At 46.9% G+C, this 15,554-nt stretch overlaps 1 protein-coding gene across 4 annotated transcripts in view; it reads left to right on the plus strand.

Annotated features, from left to right (window-relative positions):
• The window catches only part of LOC115099712 (putative defense protein Hdd11), a 108,324-nt gene that overhangs the window by 76,575 nt on the left and 16,195 nt on the right, over positions 1-15,554 (plus strand). For all 4 annotated transcript variants that reach the window (XM_029617461.1, XM_029617463.1, XM_029617460.1 and 1 more), the window contains exon 5: positions 2,369-2,498. In XM_029617461.1, the coding sequence (XP_029473321.1) occupies positions 2,369-2,498 (130 nt within the window). The remainder of the gene's footprint in view (positions 1-2,368; positions 2,499-15,554) is intronic.

Genomic DNA, 15,554 nt, shown 5'->3' on the forward strand with positions numbered 1-15,554 from the left:
CTCTAAGGATTACCTAAATGAATCTGTTGAACTAAGCAAGGAACTGAAGCCATCAAAGGTAAAATGCCTCTAGCTACGTTATTGTGCGCTATTACATATTGAATGGCATATGAATATAATAATCCTGGCAAAACTTCAGTACATCTACCATAGATATAATAACACTATGAAATTAGGTATTCTAGGGCAAAGTACCACACTATTTCTACAGTTCCCACACCAAGACAGAATTGTGGGTCCCCTGCTATTTATAATAACTATGCAAGCAATTTAATTATAATTTAAGAACATTCTTCCAACATTTATATAGCAGCATTAGCCAGGGCACAGCACAATAACCTGTTATATACAAGCACAAAGAGTCCCTGTCAGCTAACAATCCAGGTAGGTACCTGGAGCAGTAAAGTAACATCCAAGGTCACAGTGCAAGATCTGAACCCAGGTTTCCCAGCTCCTGGCTATAATTCTAACCACAAGGCCACATAATATTTTAAGCTGTTAAGAAGTAAAATCTGCACATAAAATCACCTGCCAGTTTAGAAGCCTTTGGCTACGAGGATTGCCTATCAGTAATGAGTCCTGGGGCTGCAGAAACCACCTGTCTGCATTAAGCATATGACTGCAAAGGAAACCTGTCAGTAACAGGTCTCGAGCTGAAAAGACAGTGATTGAATGTGTCAGATGGCTTTTTTTGAAAATTGCCTGCCAATAAAGACCAAACCATTTTGTCCCAGTAGTGATCTTTACGGATATAACACGGAGGATAATACAAATCTGAAAGTAATAATAGCCATAGCAATAAACTGGACTTATTTATCAACTTTTATCCAAACAGAACTTGACTGACTGGGTCCTGTGTGATATTTTGACTTGGTTGTGTTCTTCATCATTGACAAATTTCACATTCAGATTCCGAAGCTTTGTGAAAAAGCTGCGAGTTACCTAAATGGGCATAGATAACCAGAAAGAAGAAAAACAAGAGGAATAAGTCCAAAAAAATATGCAGAATCTGTTGAGGTAGGGTTAGAGATAAATATAAATCTTTGAAATTATTTTAAAATCAGCTTTTTATAATAGAAGATAACCATCACATCAAATAGAGTAAATAAAAAATAAAACAATGTATGCGGGTGAAATGCCTTCACCAGGATTGCACAACAAGATCTGCACCGGATGAAAAGGACATTTTTCTGCATGATTGCTCATTCTTATTCCCATATTTCCTGCATACTCTGCTGCACGGAGGTCCTACAGGCATAACGCTTGTCCAGTGACTGCCAGTTCCCACAGGGGAGTGCAGTCCTCTGCTCAGGAACGGTGGCTGCTACCTTACCTTGTGAAACAAACAAAACAAGAAGATAAAGCTGAGCTCAGAGACTGGAATTTAGAAATGTCACAGATCCAAAAAGAGACAATTAGATCCGGCATAAAATAAGGAACTTGCAAAGACAACAAGTGTTTCAGTAAGTAAAGGGAACACACACACAGAAACTTTGAATTAGCACAAGTTTAAAACTTGTGAGCAGTGGTGCCAATCGTCAAAGACTTCTCAACAGTGTGCCAATTCAGCTGTGTACCCGGCTTATGCCTGTGGACTTTTCTGAGTGGGGAAGGTAGAAGTGAAAAGGGTACTTTGGAACATGAAAGAAGAAAGGTGAGGGTCTCTTGAACACTAAAAAGGATACGCACTGACTACTGTGGTAAATATTTTTCTGCTCTACTACGGGCCAGGATTTTACTTATTTCCCCCACTTCTCAAAGTGTGAATCTTGTGATCCAAGGTAAAATTGAAGAAAGGAAAAGGTTTGTTAGCTTGGAAATGTAAGAGATGTGGTAGTATCCTCATTTCAGAGTGCTCATAGTCTTGCATTCATTTCTTAAAATTAATTTCAATTCATTATAGTTAACTATAAGTTTTTATTACATCAACAGACATATTTTCTGTTTGTGCAAGTAATGCAGTGTGTGCCATTCTGGTTTTTCAAAGCCTGGAAATGTCTCTTCTTCTCCTTTTACTGCAATGCTTTGGAGGGTTGTTTTTTTTAATTCCAAATAGGAATCACCCATATGGGCCGAATTTGGGAAATGCACACTTCCATGCATTTATCCACATTAACCCAGTTCTTCCTGAGCATTCAAGAGACAACATGCACATGCAGAGTACAAGAAATGTTTAACAAAAGAATAAGAGCTTTCCCCTCCAATGAACCCACTCATTGCCTACCTTTCCGTTCCTCCTCATGCAGCCTTCCTCCCTATCAACAAAACACACACACACATAAATGCACAACACATTCACACCTTGTCACTGTATTTATTTATGGACCTTTTGCAGCACATGGTAATGTGATTTTTCTTTTCTTTTTAGGGCTACAATTGCAGCTAATAAAGCCACTTACTGGACTAATGTTAGAGGGCCAAGGCTCACTTACAATGGGACAAATAGTGGTGCAAATGGTGGGACAAATAGTGGTGCAAACAGTGGATCCAGAACTATGGTTAGTATCATTTCATGTAGCTTAAAGCTGAATTTTCCATTTGAAATGCCTTTGACAATAGAAGCCGGACCATGATCCTCGCTAAAAAGCATTCCAAGAAAAGCAAGTTTTCTTACCGTAAATGCTGTTTTCCATAGACATCAGGATGAATTAGCCATGATACATGGATGATGTCATTTGACAGTGCCAAACAGACCCCTTCTCTCAGTGGAGTTTTAACCCTACTGAGCATGCACGGGAGTTTCCATGCAAGCATTGCCTCGTGAGTCCTTCCAGTTCATTCATAGCTCATCTTCAGATAGGAAGTTTGCTGTCCAGGGAAGCAGGCAGGTATAAACATATGGCTAATTCATCTTTTTGTATACAGAAAACATCGTTTACAGTAAGCAAACATGCTTTTCTTCATCGACAAGCAGGGCTGAATTAGGCATGACATGCGGAGAGTCCAAAGCTGAGGGTTGCAATGGCAGATCACTTACTGAAAAAAAAGCAACCCTCGTGGAGGGCAGACTACTTAGAGAACAGGTTGTGCAAGACTGCTTGTCCAAAGCTATAGTCAACTCTTGAGAGGCTATACACACAATAGTGGGATGTGAAGGTATGCACAGATGGCCAAGTTGCAGCTTTGCAAATGTCTTTGGCAGAAACAGCTCTGAGATTAGAAACTAAGGTAGCCAAAGACCTGACTTGCAGGTCGATACAGTAAGGTCGAGGTAGAAACAGTGAGGTAGTGTCAGGCGCACCCTTCCTCCCCGCACGCACAGTTCTCTTCACTAACTCCCCGATACTCTCCTCTAATCGCATGCAAATGCATGCCGCGGCTTTAAAGCGGTAGGGAAGGGTTATGCCCGCGTAACCCATTTTACTGTATAGGCGCTTAATACAGCGCCTATACAGTAACCTGGGTGCGCTGGTACCTGTCATTTCAAATGACATTTGAAATGACAGGCACCAGGAAGTGTAAAAATCAAAATTTTTAAATACCTGTCGGAGGGCCGCGTGGGTCCAGGCGGCCGGCGGGATCCGGGGGGCCGGTGGTCGCGTGTTAAATCTAGGCCGCGGGCGGGTGGGAGCCTGTTCCGGGCGGCGGGTGGACGCGCGTTAGTTTCAGACGGCCGCATGGGTCCAGGCGGCCGGTGGTCGCAGGAGCCGGGTGGTCGCGTGTTAAATCTAGGCTGCGGGTGGGTGGGCGGCGGCGGCGGGGGGACACGCGTTAGTTCGAGACGGCCGGCGGGCGGCAGCGTGTTAAATCTTGGCCGGGTCCGCACAGGCGCGCATTCATTCACTGCCGGTGGGGGCTGCCTCCGGCAGCCCCCACCGGCAGTTGAATGAATGCGCGCCTGTGCGACCCCTAAGATTCGGCGCTCATGGCGTGACGTCACGGCATGTGACTGCCTTGAGCGCCGAATCGCAGGGGTCGCACAGGCGCGCATTCATTCATCCAGGCGGAGGAGCCGGTGGCGAAAGCAGCCGGCTCCTCCGCCTGGATGAATGAATGAATGCGCGCCTGTGCGGACCCGGCCTAGATTTAACACGCGACCGCCCGCCGGCCGTCTCGAACTAACGCGTGTCCCCCCGCCGCCGCTGCCGCCGCCACCTGGAACAGGCGCCCACCCGCCCGCGACCTAGATTTAACACGCGACCACCCGGCTCCCGCCGCCGCCGGCCGCCTGGACCCACGCGGCCCTCCGACAGGTATTTAAAAATTTTTATTTTTTCTTCTGACAGGTTTTGTGTGTCCCACATCATTACATTTTCTCGATCATCTCTGTATGGCTTTTTTTTTAAATTGTGTTTTATTGTTTTTGAGTATCTTAAGCGGTGTCGATGAATTTGTTACTAGACTCACAGTCCTAACTCCTACTAGGGGGAGGCGGTAAACTAACACGTTACGGCCGCGGCAAAACAGTGCGTTACTAATGAGAGAACCTGAGTGCCCATTACGGTATCGGAGGGGAATAGCTAATTCCTTCATTATACAGCTAATTCGTTCATTTACATGCCGGGTGCGGGAAGGGTTACGCGTCTGTTTTAAGAAGCGCTACGGACGCGCAAAACTGGAGACTGTATCGCTGGTTTGCCTTACGCGTCTGAATTGTGCGCAGCGAGCTCGTTACAGACGAGAAATCTTCAACTGAACTTTACTGTATCGAGCTATTGGTGAGGCCTGTTGTTTGATGGCCAGCCAGCGCAAAACAGTGCACTTTGCACGCCACTAGCCAGTTTCCTAAGGATATAAGAATTGCCATACAGGATCAGACCTAGGGTCCATCAAGCCTGGTATCCTATTTCCAACAGTGGCCAGTTCAGGTCACATGTATTTATTTATCTATTTAAAAATGTTTGTATACCGCCTTTACAAATGAGAATTTAGAACGGTTTACAGTTTAAAACATACATAATCTCAATAAAATAAACACATTTCTACAAACAAATCAATAGACAAACAATAAGCTCTTTCCGAGCAAAAAGTGCCACAAAAGTATCTGGCAAGATCCCAAATAGTAAATAGATCTCATGCTGCTATCACACAGTGATAAGTAGTAGCTATTTCTTAAGTCTACTTGGTTAATAACAGTTTATGGACTTCTCCAGGAAATTGTCTAAATCTTTTTTAAACCTAGCTACACTAACTCCTTTAGCCACACCTTCTGGCAATTAATTCCAGAGCTTAATTGTGTGTTGAGTGAAAAATAATTTTCTCCGATTTGTTTTCAATGTCCTACTTACTAACTTCATGGAGCATCCCCTAGTCTTTGTATTTTTTTTGAAGGACTATATAACAGACTTGCATTTACCCGCTCTATTCTACAAATTATTTTATAGATCTCTATTATATCCTCCCTCAGCTGTCTTTTCTCTAAGCTGAACATCCCTAACTTCTTTAGCTTTTCCTCATAAGGGAGCCATTTTATTCTCTTTATCATTTAGGTCACCTTTCTCTATACCTTTTCCAATTCAACTTTTTTGAAATGTCGCGACTAGAACTGCACACAGTATTCCAGGTGTGGCCTCATCATGGAGCAATACAGAGTAATTTTGATATTCTCCATTCCTTTCTAATAATTCCTAAAATTCTGTTTGCTTTATTGAATGCTACCATGCAGTGAACCGAGGATTTAAAAGTATTGTCCACTTTGACACCCAGATCCTTTTCCTAGGTGGTAACTCCTAATATGAAACCTAACATTTGTGTAGCTACTACTTTTTCCCCATATGCATCTCTTTGCACTTGGCAACATTAAAATTCATCTGCCATCTGGATGCCCAGTTTTGCAGGTTCTTCTGCAATTTTTCACAGTCCACTTGTGATTTAACAACTCGGAATAATTTTGTGTCTGCAAATTTGATCATCTCACTTTTTGTTCCCCTTTACAGATCATTTATAAATATACTAAAAAGCCACATTCCCAGTATAGATCCCTGAGGCACCCACTGTTTGGCCTTCTCCACTGAGAAAACTGATCATTTATTCCTACTCTCTGTTTCCTATCTTTTAAATAGCTTGCAGTCCACAATACAGCATTGTCTCCTATCCCGTGATTGTTTAAATGTTCTCAGGAGTCTCTCATGGGGACCTTGCCAAATACTTTCTGAAAATCCAAATATACTACATCCACCAACTCCCCAATATCCACATGTTTTTTAACCCTTCAAAAAAATGTAGCAGATTGGTGAGGCAAGATTTCCCTTGGGTAAATCCAAGCTGGCTATGTCCCATTAAACTATGTCTTTCTATATGTTCTGTAATTTTGATCTTTAGAATAGTTTCCACTATTTTTCCTGGCACTGAAATCATACTTCCCAGATCATCCCAAAGCCTTTTTTAAAGATTGGGATTACATTGGCCACCCTCCAATCTTCAGGCACAGCGGATGATCCCAACAATACGTTACACATTTCCAGTAACAAAGCTTTAATTTCATTTTTTAGTTCTTCCAGAACACTGGGGTGCATACCATCTGGTCCAGGTGATTTGCTACTCTAGTTTGTCTATCTGCCTTATTACATCTTCCAGCTTCACTGTGATTTATTTCAGTTCTTCTAAATCATCACCACTGAATACAGTTTCTTGCATGGATATCTTCCCAACTCCTCTTCTGTAAACAATGTAACAAATAATTCATTCACTCTTTCCACAATGACATTATCTTCCTTAAGTAATCCTTTAAACCTTTGATCAGCTAATGGTCCAGCTGACTCCCTCACAGTTGGAGGCAGTGGCATAGCCATGGGTGGGCTTGGGTGGGCAGGTGCCCACCCAATTTGGACCCAGGCCCACCCAACTGGCACTGAAACTGCAAGGCTGTCGCGGGATCCCATCCCCGCAACAGCGAAGAGGACCCAGGCCTGGCGTGCCATTCCGTGCATTTGCACGGCACACATAGGGAAGCGGTCCTGCGGCCGTATGGCCGACCAATCTTCCTGTTGGAGGGGGAGTGGAAGCTGTGAGCGGTGCTTCTGCTCCCCGCCCCCCACAGCTTCCGCTTCCCCCCCCCCAAGCAGGAAGATCGGTGGGCCGTACAGCCCGAAGATAGCAGGAGGCCAGTGGCAGCAGGAGAGGCCAGCTGATGTTCCTGCTTTGGGGAGAGGAAGCGGAAGCTGTGCACAGGCTTGAATGTGTATGTGTGGATGAGAATGGGAGCCTGGGTGTGTGTGTGGGTGAAAATTGGAGCCTCGGTGTGTGTGGGAGTGAGAATGGAATCTTGAACGTGTGTGGGTGAGAATGGAAGCTTGAATATGTTGGTGAGAATGGGAGCTTGAATGTGTGTATAAATGGGTGAGAATGGGAGCCTGGGTTTGAGTGGGTGAGAATGGGTGAGAATGGGAGCTTGAATATGTGTATCTGTGGGTGAGAATGGGAGCTTGAATGTGTGTATGTGTGGGTGAGAATGGGACCTTAAATGTGTGTATGTATGAGTGAGAATGGGAGCCTGGTTTGTGTGTGGGTGAGAATGGGAGTGTTGGTGAGAATGGGAGTCTGGGTTTGTGTGTGTGGGTGAGAATGGGACCTTGAATGTGTGTATGTGTGGGTGAGAATGGGACCTTAAATGTGTGTATGTGTGGGTGAGAATGGGAGCATGGGTTTGTGTGTGTGGGTGAGAATGGGTGCCTAGATGTGCGTCTGTGTGTATATAAGAATATAAGCCTGGGGAGGGGTGAGAAAGTGAGAGCTTGTATGTGTGTCTATAGAGAATGTGAGCTTGTGTGGGGGGGGAGGAGAGCATATGAGAATGAGAGTGAGAGCTTGAGTGTGTGAGGGGGAGTCTGTGAGAGAAAGCGTATATATGTGTGTGTGTGTGTAAGGGAAGAAGACAGTAGTAGAAGAAAGACACTGAAAAGGAATTAGGAAATGAGCGACAAGGGAAAAAATGGGAAAAAGAGACCAGGATCAGACAACAAAGGTAAAAAAAAAGTATATATTTTGAGATGTTAGCAATTTAAATATGTCATCTTTAGGAATGTGCATTTCTTATATTTTTGTATTTTGCTCTTTCTCACAGGACAAGCAGGATGGTAGTCCTCACATATGGGTGACTTAATCAGGGTGGAGCCCAATCACGGAACACTTTTTGTCAAAGTTTCTAGAACTTTTACTGGAACCTACTGGGCATGCCCAGCATAGCACCAACCCTGCAGCCAGCAGGGGTCCCCCTTCAGTCTTCTTTTTTCCGTGCAGCAGTAGCCACGCGGGTTAAGGAGCTCTTCAGAGATTCCTGACAGGAATTTTTCCTCACGAAACTTCATCAAAACTTTCAAAAAAATGTTACCCCACAGGGGTCCCCTTATCGATATCTTTGCTCCGCGGTTGAATGGTAAGTTTTTTTTACCTGCATGCGGTCGATTCCAGTCGAGTTTTTCCCTCGCGGCCTACTGGCCATCAACCGCACCCCGGCTACATTATGTCGAGGCCATGGCGTCAGGTTTCCGTCGGTGCCCTGAATGCACTCGAACGATGTCCATCACTGACCCTCACACGGTCTGTGTGAATTGTTTGGGGTCCAACCATGATGTCCTTACTTGCACCAAATGTGCCCAAATAACACCAAAGGGTCGCAAGGCTCGTCTGGAGAAGATGGGACTTCTCTTTCGGCCAAAAACCCCGACTCCATCGATAGCTTCGACGTCGTCTGAACCAGTGCCGTCTACTTCGCGCCAGCATTGGGAAACCGCTGCTGCCCGACCGGCTTTGACGACTCCGCAGTTGTCAACCCCCTCTGTTCCTCCTCATGAGAAAGACCGAGAGGAACATCGAGAAAAACATCGACACCGCCATTAGAAAGCTCAGGCCAACGATACAGGCAAGCCCTCGGCATCAACGTCGTCTGAGCCACAAACAAAGAAGCCCTGAACAGAAATGGCCCCATCCTCTGCTGTTTCTGGGTCACCGAAGCGTTCCCCACCTGGACAGGTGCCGGGATCCGCGATTCCACCTTCACCGGTGGACCCTCCAGCTACGCCAGTGCTGCCTCCTACTCCGGAACCGGGTATCCATGCTCCAGGTTTCCGTGAGGAATTGGATCAGATGATCCAAGAGGCCATCGGTAAAGCACTCCAGGGGTTCAAATCTCCATCGATGCCGGTGCCAGTTCCTGCTCCGGCCACCGATCCGATACCCGTGGCGCTTGTACCGCTATTGGCAAGAATGGATAAGTTAATCAGTGCCCTTCCACCGGTGGATCCGAGGGAACCGATGGCCCCAATTCCTTCCTCACCGATACCCTTGTCATCGGAAGAAGAAGAAACACCGATCTCCTTCCGCCCTCTGGAGTGCTACCACCATCGATGTCACTGATTCCATCAGTGCCTCCATTGATGCTTTCGATTCCACCTTCAAGGCCATCAATGCCTAGGCCCGCCTTCCGTAATAACACCGTTACTCCCTTCTGATGAACATATGGGAGCTGGTGATGAGCCATACAATCCCTGGACCGATGATTCGGCCCAAGATACAGATGATTTGCCTTCACAGCCCTCTCCTCCTGATGAAAGGAAGCGTTCTCCTCCAGAGGACTTGTCCTTCATCAACTTTAACATAAGAACATAAAACATTTATTTATTTATTTAATGTTTTTCTATACAGACATTCACACGAGACATCACATCGGTTTCCAGACAACAAAAAATTCAGCCAACTGGGCTTTACATTGCAACTGATATAGTAACTAGGTTAGGGAAGGGACGGGGGGGGGGGGGCAGGGAAGCAAATGGGATTTTAAGTGTATACATAGAACAAAGGAGGGATGGGGGGAGGTCTATTTACAGGAGGGTTGGATTATGTACATCCTATATACAAGTTGAGGGGGAGGGAGGGGGACGAGCTTAGGGGGATAGGAGGGGCTTGAAAAGAGGGAGACAGAAGGTGGGAAGGAGTGGAGTGGGAGAAGGAGGGAGGGGAGAGGTAGAGGAGGAGGCAAGGAACTGAGTCGTTAGGAATAGGCACGCGTGAAAAACCATGTCTTAAGTTTCTGTCTGAATTTCTTTGGACATGTAAAACATGTAAAACATGTAAAAGAAATGTCTGAAACAGTTCCATTCCAGCTTCAGACCGAAGAGGACTCTAGGCATCAGATGTTAGAATTTCTCCAATTTCTCGATGCTCCTAAAGAAATCATGTCTATCCCTATTCATGACATCCTCGTGGACCTTTTAAAGAGAAATTGGCACCCTGGCTCTGTGGCACCTGTCAACCGTAAAGCAAAAGCCACCTATCTAGTTCAGCCAGCCCCTGGCTTTCAGAGAGCTCAACTAGATCATCATCCAGTAGTTGTGGAATCAGCCCAGACTCCACTCTTCCATTCCCCCAGGAAAGGAACAGAAATTTCTGGATGCGTTTGGAAGACGAGTATTTCATGGGTCAATGCTCATCTATCGCATTGCTTCCTATCAATTATACATGACCCAGTACAATAGGGCCCTGTTTACAAAGATTCAGGAATTTGCTGAAGCCTTACCTCTGCAATTCCAGGACCAACTTCATGCCCTAGCACAAAAGGGTCTAGATGCTGGCAAACATGAAGTGCGGTCGGCATATGACATCTTCGACACCGCCTCCAGAGTTTCAGCAGCAGGAATTAGTGCGAGAAGATGGGCCTGGCTAAAGTCTTCAGACCTCAGACTGGAAGTACAGGACAGGTTAGCTGACTTGCCCTGTGCTGAGGATAACCTTTTTGGAGAAAAGATTCAAGCAGTGGCGCAGCTCAAGGACCACCAAGAGACTCTGCGCCAGCTCTCCTTGCTGCCTTCTGATCTCTCTTCCTCTTCCAAAAGATATTTTAGGAGAAACTCCAAGAGACAATTCTACCAGCAAAGGAGATTCTATCCCCCAGCGTCCAGGGCTCGAGCTTCTAATCCTTACCAAAAAGGCCAATCCAAGCAACCTTGAGTACAGAAGTCACACCAGCCCCCCAGCTAGGTCCAGCGTCTGGCTTTTGATTCCTTCCTAGAGAGCAGTACCAGCCTCCGCTTCCGGCTATTCCCGGAGGACGGTTGTGCCACTTCTCCAAACCATAATATACAATCACCCCAGATCAGTGGGTACTCGCTGTAATAACCCAAGGTTACCACCTCAACTTTCTCTCTGTTCCACCGGATTCCCCACCTCAGCTAACGTGGGGAACATCCGACCACTCACAGCTTCTGGAGCAGGAGGTCTCCCTCCTCCTCCAGTCCCGAGCAATAGAACCAGTGCCCCTCTCCCAACAGGGGCAGGGGTTTTATTCCCAGTATTTCCTGATACCAAAAAAGTCAGGTGGTGTTCACCCAATTCTGGACCTTCACACCTTAAACAAATACCTACAAAGAGAAAAGTTCAAGATGGTGACCTTGGGTTCTCTCCTTCCCCTTCTCCAAAGGAAGACTGGCTCTGCTCTCTAGACCTCCAGGACGCCTACACACACATTTCCATTACTCCGTCACATCGCAGATTCCTGCAATTCCTAGTAGGCCCGAAACACTTCCAATATCGAGTGTTACCATTCGCCTAGCATCTGCCCCACGAGTCTTCACCAAGTGCCTCGCGGTGGTAGCTGCCTTTCTCAGGAGTCAGTGTTCATCATGTCTACCCCTATCTCAACGATTGGTTGATCAGGGCTCCTACTCAGCAAGCTGCACTGATGTCTCTACGTCTCATGGCCATACCCTGATCTCCCTAGGGTTTCTCATAAACTATCCAAAATCCAGGCTAGTTCCCTCTCAAACCCTTTCGTTCATAGGGGCCGACTTGGACACTCTAAAAGCGAAAGCCTTCCTACCACAGGATCGAGCTCTCACTCTTGCTTCTCTGGCCCATTGACAGCAGTCTCGACAACACTCAACTGCATGTCAATTTCTGATCTTACTGGATCATATGGACGCCTCGGTGCATGTCACTCCCATGGCCCGCCTGGCCATGAGAGTAATGCAGTGGACTCTAAAATCGCAGTGGATTCAGTCTTCTCAGCCAATATCTACCATTGTCCACATCACCAACCAGCTCCGCTTGTCACTGGCTTGGTGGATAAACCAATCCAATCTGCTTCAAGGCCTTCCATTTCAGGCTCCAGACCCTCAAATAACCTTGACAACAGATGCCTCCAACCTCGGCTGGGATGCACATGTTGGAAACCTGCAAACTCAGAGTATTTGGTCTCCAGAGGAAGCCAAACACCAAATAAATTTACTGGAGCTTCGTGCAATCAGATATGCTCTCAGGGCTTTTCAGGATCACCTTTCCAACCAAGTCATCCTGATCCAAATAGACAACCAGGTGGCCATGTGGATCCAAATAGACAACCAGGTGGCCATGTGGAACATCAACAAGCTCCTACCTCCTATTCCAGGAAGCTGCACAGATATGAGCGGAAGCTTTTTCCCACTCGATGTATCTCAGAGCCACCTACTTGCTGGGAGTGGACAATGTGTTGGCAGACAAGCTGAGTCGCACTTTTCAACCGCACAAGTGGTCCCTCAACCCCACTGTAGCGGACTCAATATTCCAACGTTGGGGTTACCCTCACATAGACCTCTTTGCGTCAATTCACAACCACAAAGTAGGAAACTTTTGCTCTCTCACTCGCAGCCAACACCTTCAGCCAAGAGATGCTTTCTCTCTCTCTTGGGCCAGCGGTCTCCTTTATGTGTACCCTCCACTTCCAAAGACTCTGAAGTTGCGAAGGGACAAGGAGCTAATGATTCTGATAGCCCCTCATTGGCCACGCCAGGTCTGGTTTCCAATTCTCCACGACCTATCAGTACACAGGCACATTCCTTTGGGGAAGGACCCACTTCTGATCAGTCAGAACAACAGCTACCTTCGTCACCCCAACGTCCAGGCCCTCTCCCTGATTGCCTGGATGTTGAAAGGTTAATACTTCAATCTCTTAACCTTTCAGAGCCAGTTTCCCATGTCCTAGTAGCTTCACGAAAGCCTTCCACAAGGCAGTCTTATCGTTACAAATGGAACAGGTTCGCGGTATGGTGTACTTCTATGTCCATCGATCCCTTCACTTGTTCCAGACCGAAGTTTTTGGACTATCTCTGGCACCCGTCAGAATCAGGTCTCCAGACTTCTTCTATCAGGGTACATGTCAGTGCGGTAGCCACCTTCCATAAAGGTGTCGGGGATCTACCTATTTCAGTACAACCCCTTGTAACACGCTTTTTGAAGGGCTTGCTCCACCTTAAACCTCCACTGCGCCTTCCTGGGACCTCAACTTGGTTTTGGGGCGGTTCATGAAACCACCGTTTGAGTCTCTCCAATCCTGTGATCTCCGCCATCTCACCTGGAAGGTGATTTTTCTTTTGACGATCACATCTGCTTGCAGAGTTAGTGAGTTACAGGTCTTAGGTACCTACCCGCCTTACACTAAACTTCTGCATGATAGGGTAGTACTCCGCACTCACCCTAAGTTTTTGCCTAAGATAGTATCTGAGTTTCATATCAATCAATCCATTATACTACCCACCTTCTTTCCCAGGTCCCACTTAAACCCAGGAGAACGGGCTCTGCATACCCTTGACTGTAAACGTGCTCTAGCATTTTATCTAGACCGTACAGCTGCCCACAGGAAATGTACTCAATTGTTTGTTTCCTTTGATCCCATTAAATTGGGCAAACCTGTGGGTAAGCAGACTCTCTCCTCCTGGTTAGCGGACTGTATTTCCTTTTGTTACCAACAGGCAGGCATTCCGCTTCAAGACCATGTTAAAGCACACTCTATCAGGGCCATGGCAACATCAGTAGCGCACCTACGCTCTGTGCCGCTTGCTGACATCTATAAGGCTGCTATCTGGAGTTCTCTCCACATCTTTGCAGACCATTATTGTTTAGACAAGGCTGGCAGACAAGATTCCATCTTCGGCCAGTCTGTGCTATGCAACTTATTTGCGAACTGAGCTACCAATGTCCTTCCGCCAACCCGGTAGGGTTCAGGATGCCCTCTACCAAATTCCACCCCAGTTCTTGTGCCTGTTGCTTGTCTTTGGGTACATTTGGTGCATTGCTTGGGCATCCTCAGCTCGGTACTCACCCATATGTGAGGACTACCAACCTGCTTGTCCTGTGAGAAAGCAGAGTTTCTTACCTGTAACAAGTGTTCTCACAGGACAGCAGGATTTAGTCCTCACAAAACCCGCCCGCTACCCCGCGGAGTTGGGTTCATTTACGTTTTCTTATTTTATTTTTTGCATGTACTTTTTACTATAAGACGAGACTGAAGGGGGACCCCTGCTGGCTGCAGGGTTGGTGCTATGCTGGGCTGCCTAGTAGGTGCCAGTCAAAGTTCTAGAAACTTTGACAAAAGTGTTCCTTGATTGGGCTCCATCCTGATGATGTCACCCATATGCGAGGACTAACATCCTGCTGTCCTGTGACGGATGTTCTTGAGGCTGCTCCGTCCATGCCTAAGACTCTGACTGAACCTGTGCCATTTCAGCGTGGTCCATGACCAGCCTTGGGCGGCTGTGTAGGGCGCATCTTGGAACAGGCTTCAACTGAATCTTCGCCATGTTCTGGCTTCATCTTCCAAGTGTTTGTCTGGAGTCTGCCTCACACTCAAGCGAGGTCTGTGACCAATCCCATGGGTCCGCCCTGTGGTGGGCTGTGTAGGGCACGCTACGTCGCAGCTTCAACCCAGTACTTGACTTTGTTCCTGAACCTTGATCCTGAGTCTTCACATCCCAAGCTACTCGTCTGTGTCTTCACGTTCCAGAGCCTTCATTCGCTCTTGTCTCCTGTTCGTCATGCTGCCTTTGCCGTTCCCAGCGGCAGGTCCGAAAGGGCTTGGAGTAGTTGGAGACTACTCAGAGACCAACCTTTCGTGGTTGGCCTCACTGAGGTTGTGCAGATCGGCAGGGGCTTGGGCTTCGTCTCGACCCAGACACGGATTCGTCTGACCAGCCTCGGTGTTTCCTCTCCGGGTTCACTGAGGTCTAAGGGCACACATTTCCTATTCCATGCAGCAGCTGCTCATGGTCTCTCCTGAAACATCTACGCAAAGCCTGCGTGCGCAACAGACTGCGAAGGCTATGTGTCCGGTGGGCATGTCCCTGTCGTGGGTTTTCCTTTCTGGACTGTTTTTTTGGGACTTTCTTGTTTTCTACGACCTGCTGGAGGTGCCACCATTTCCAGAGAAATTATTATGGCAAGCTGCCTGGACTCTATAACCCGTAGGAGGCGCTTGCATCCGGACTTGCATCTCCTCAGCGATGCCTGGTTGGGTTTTATGACCAGCAAGAGTCGCCTGCACCCAATCCTGGATCCATCCAGTTCTACCTTCGTCGATGCAAGCTGATCCCACCCTTGGATTCCCTCCCAGGTTTTTGGAGTGCTCTCTGATGTCCCAGCGCTGCTTCTGTTTCTTGTTCCGTGTCTCTTGCTGCTTGTGCCTCTTGCTGCTTGTGCCTTGTTTCCTTGTTGCCTCTTGTTGCCTTTTTGCTTCTTGTGTCTCTTGGTATCTTTTGCCCTGTTTGTGTGGCGTTTTTTGCCTTGCTTCTTTTGTGTGGTTCTTTTTGGCCCTTTTTGCCTTGCTTCTTGTGTGTGGCTCTTTTTTGGCCCTTTTTGCCTTGCTTCTTGTG

Source organism: Rhinatrema bivittatum, chromosome 10 (assembly GCF_901001135.1).
Source record: "Rhinatrema bivittatum chromosome 10, aRhiBiv1.1, whole genome shotgun sequence".
NCBI lineage: Eukaryota > Metazoa > Chordata > Amphibia > Gymnophiona > Rhinatrematidae > Rhinatrema > Rhinatrema bivittatum.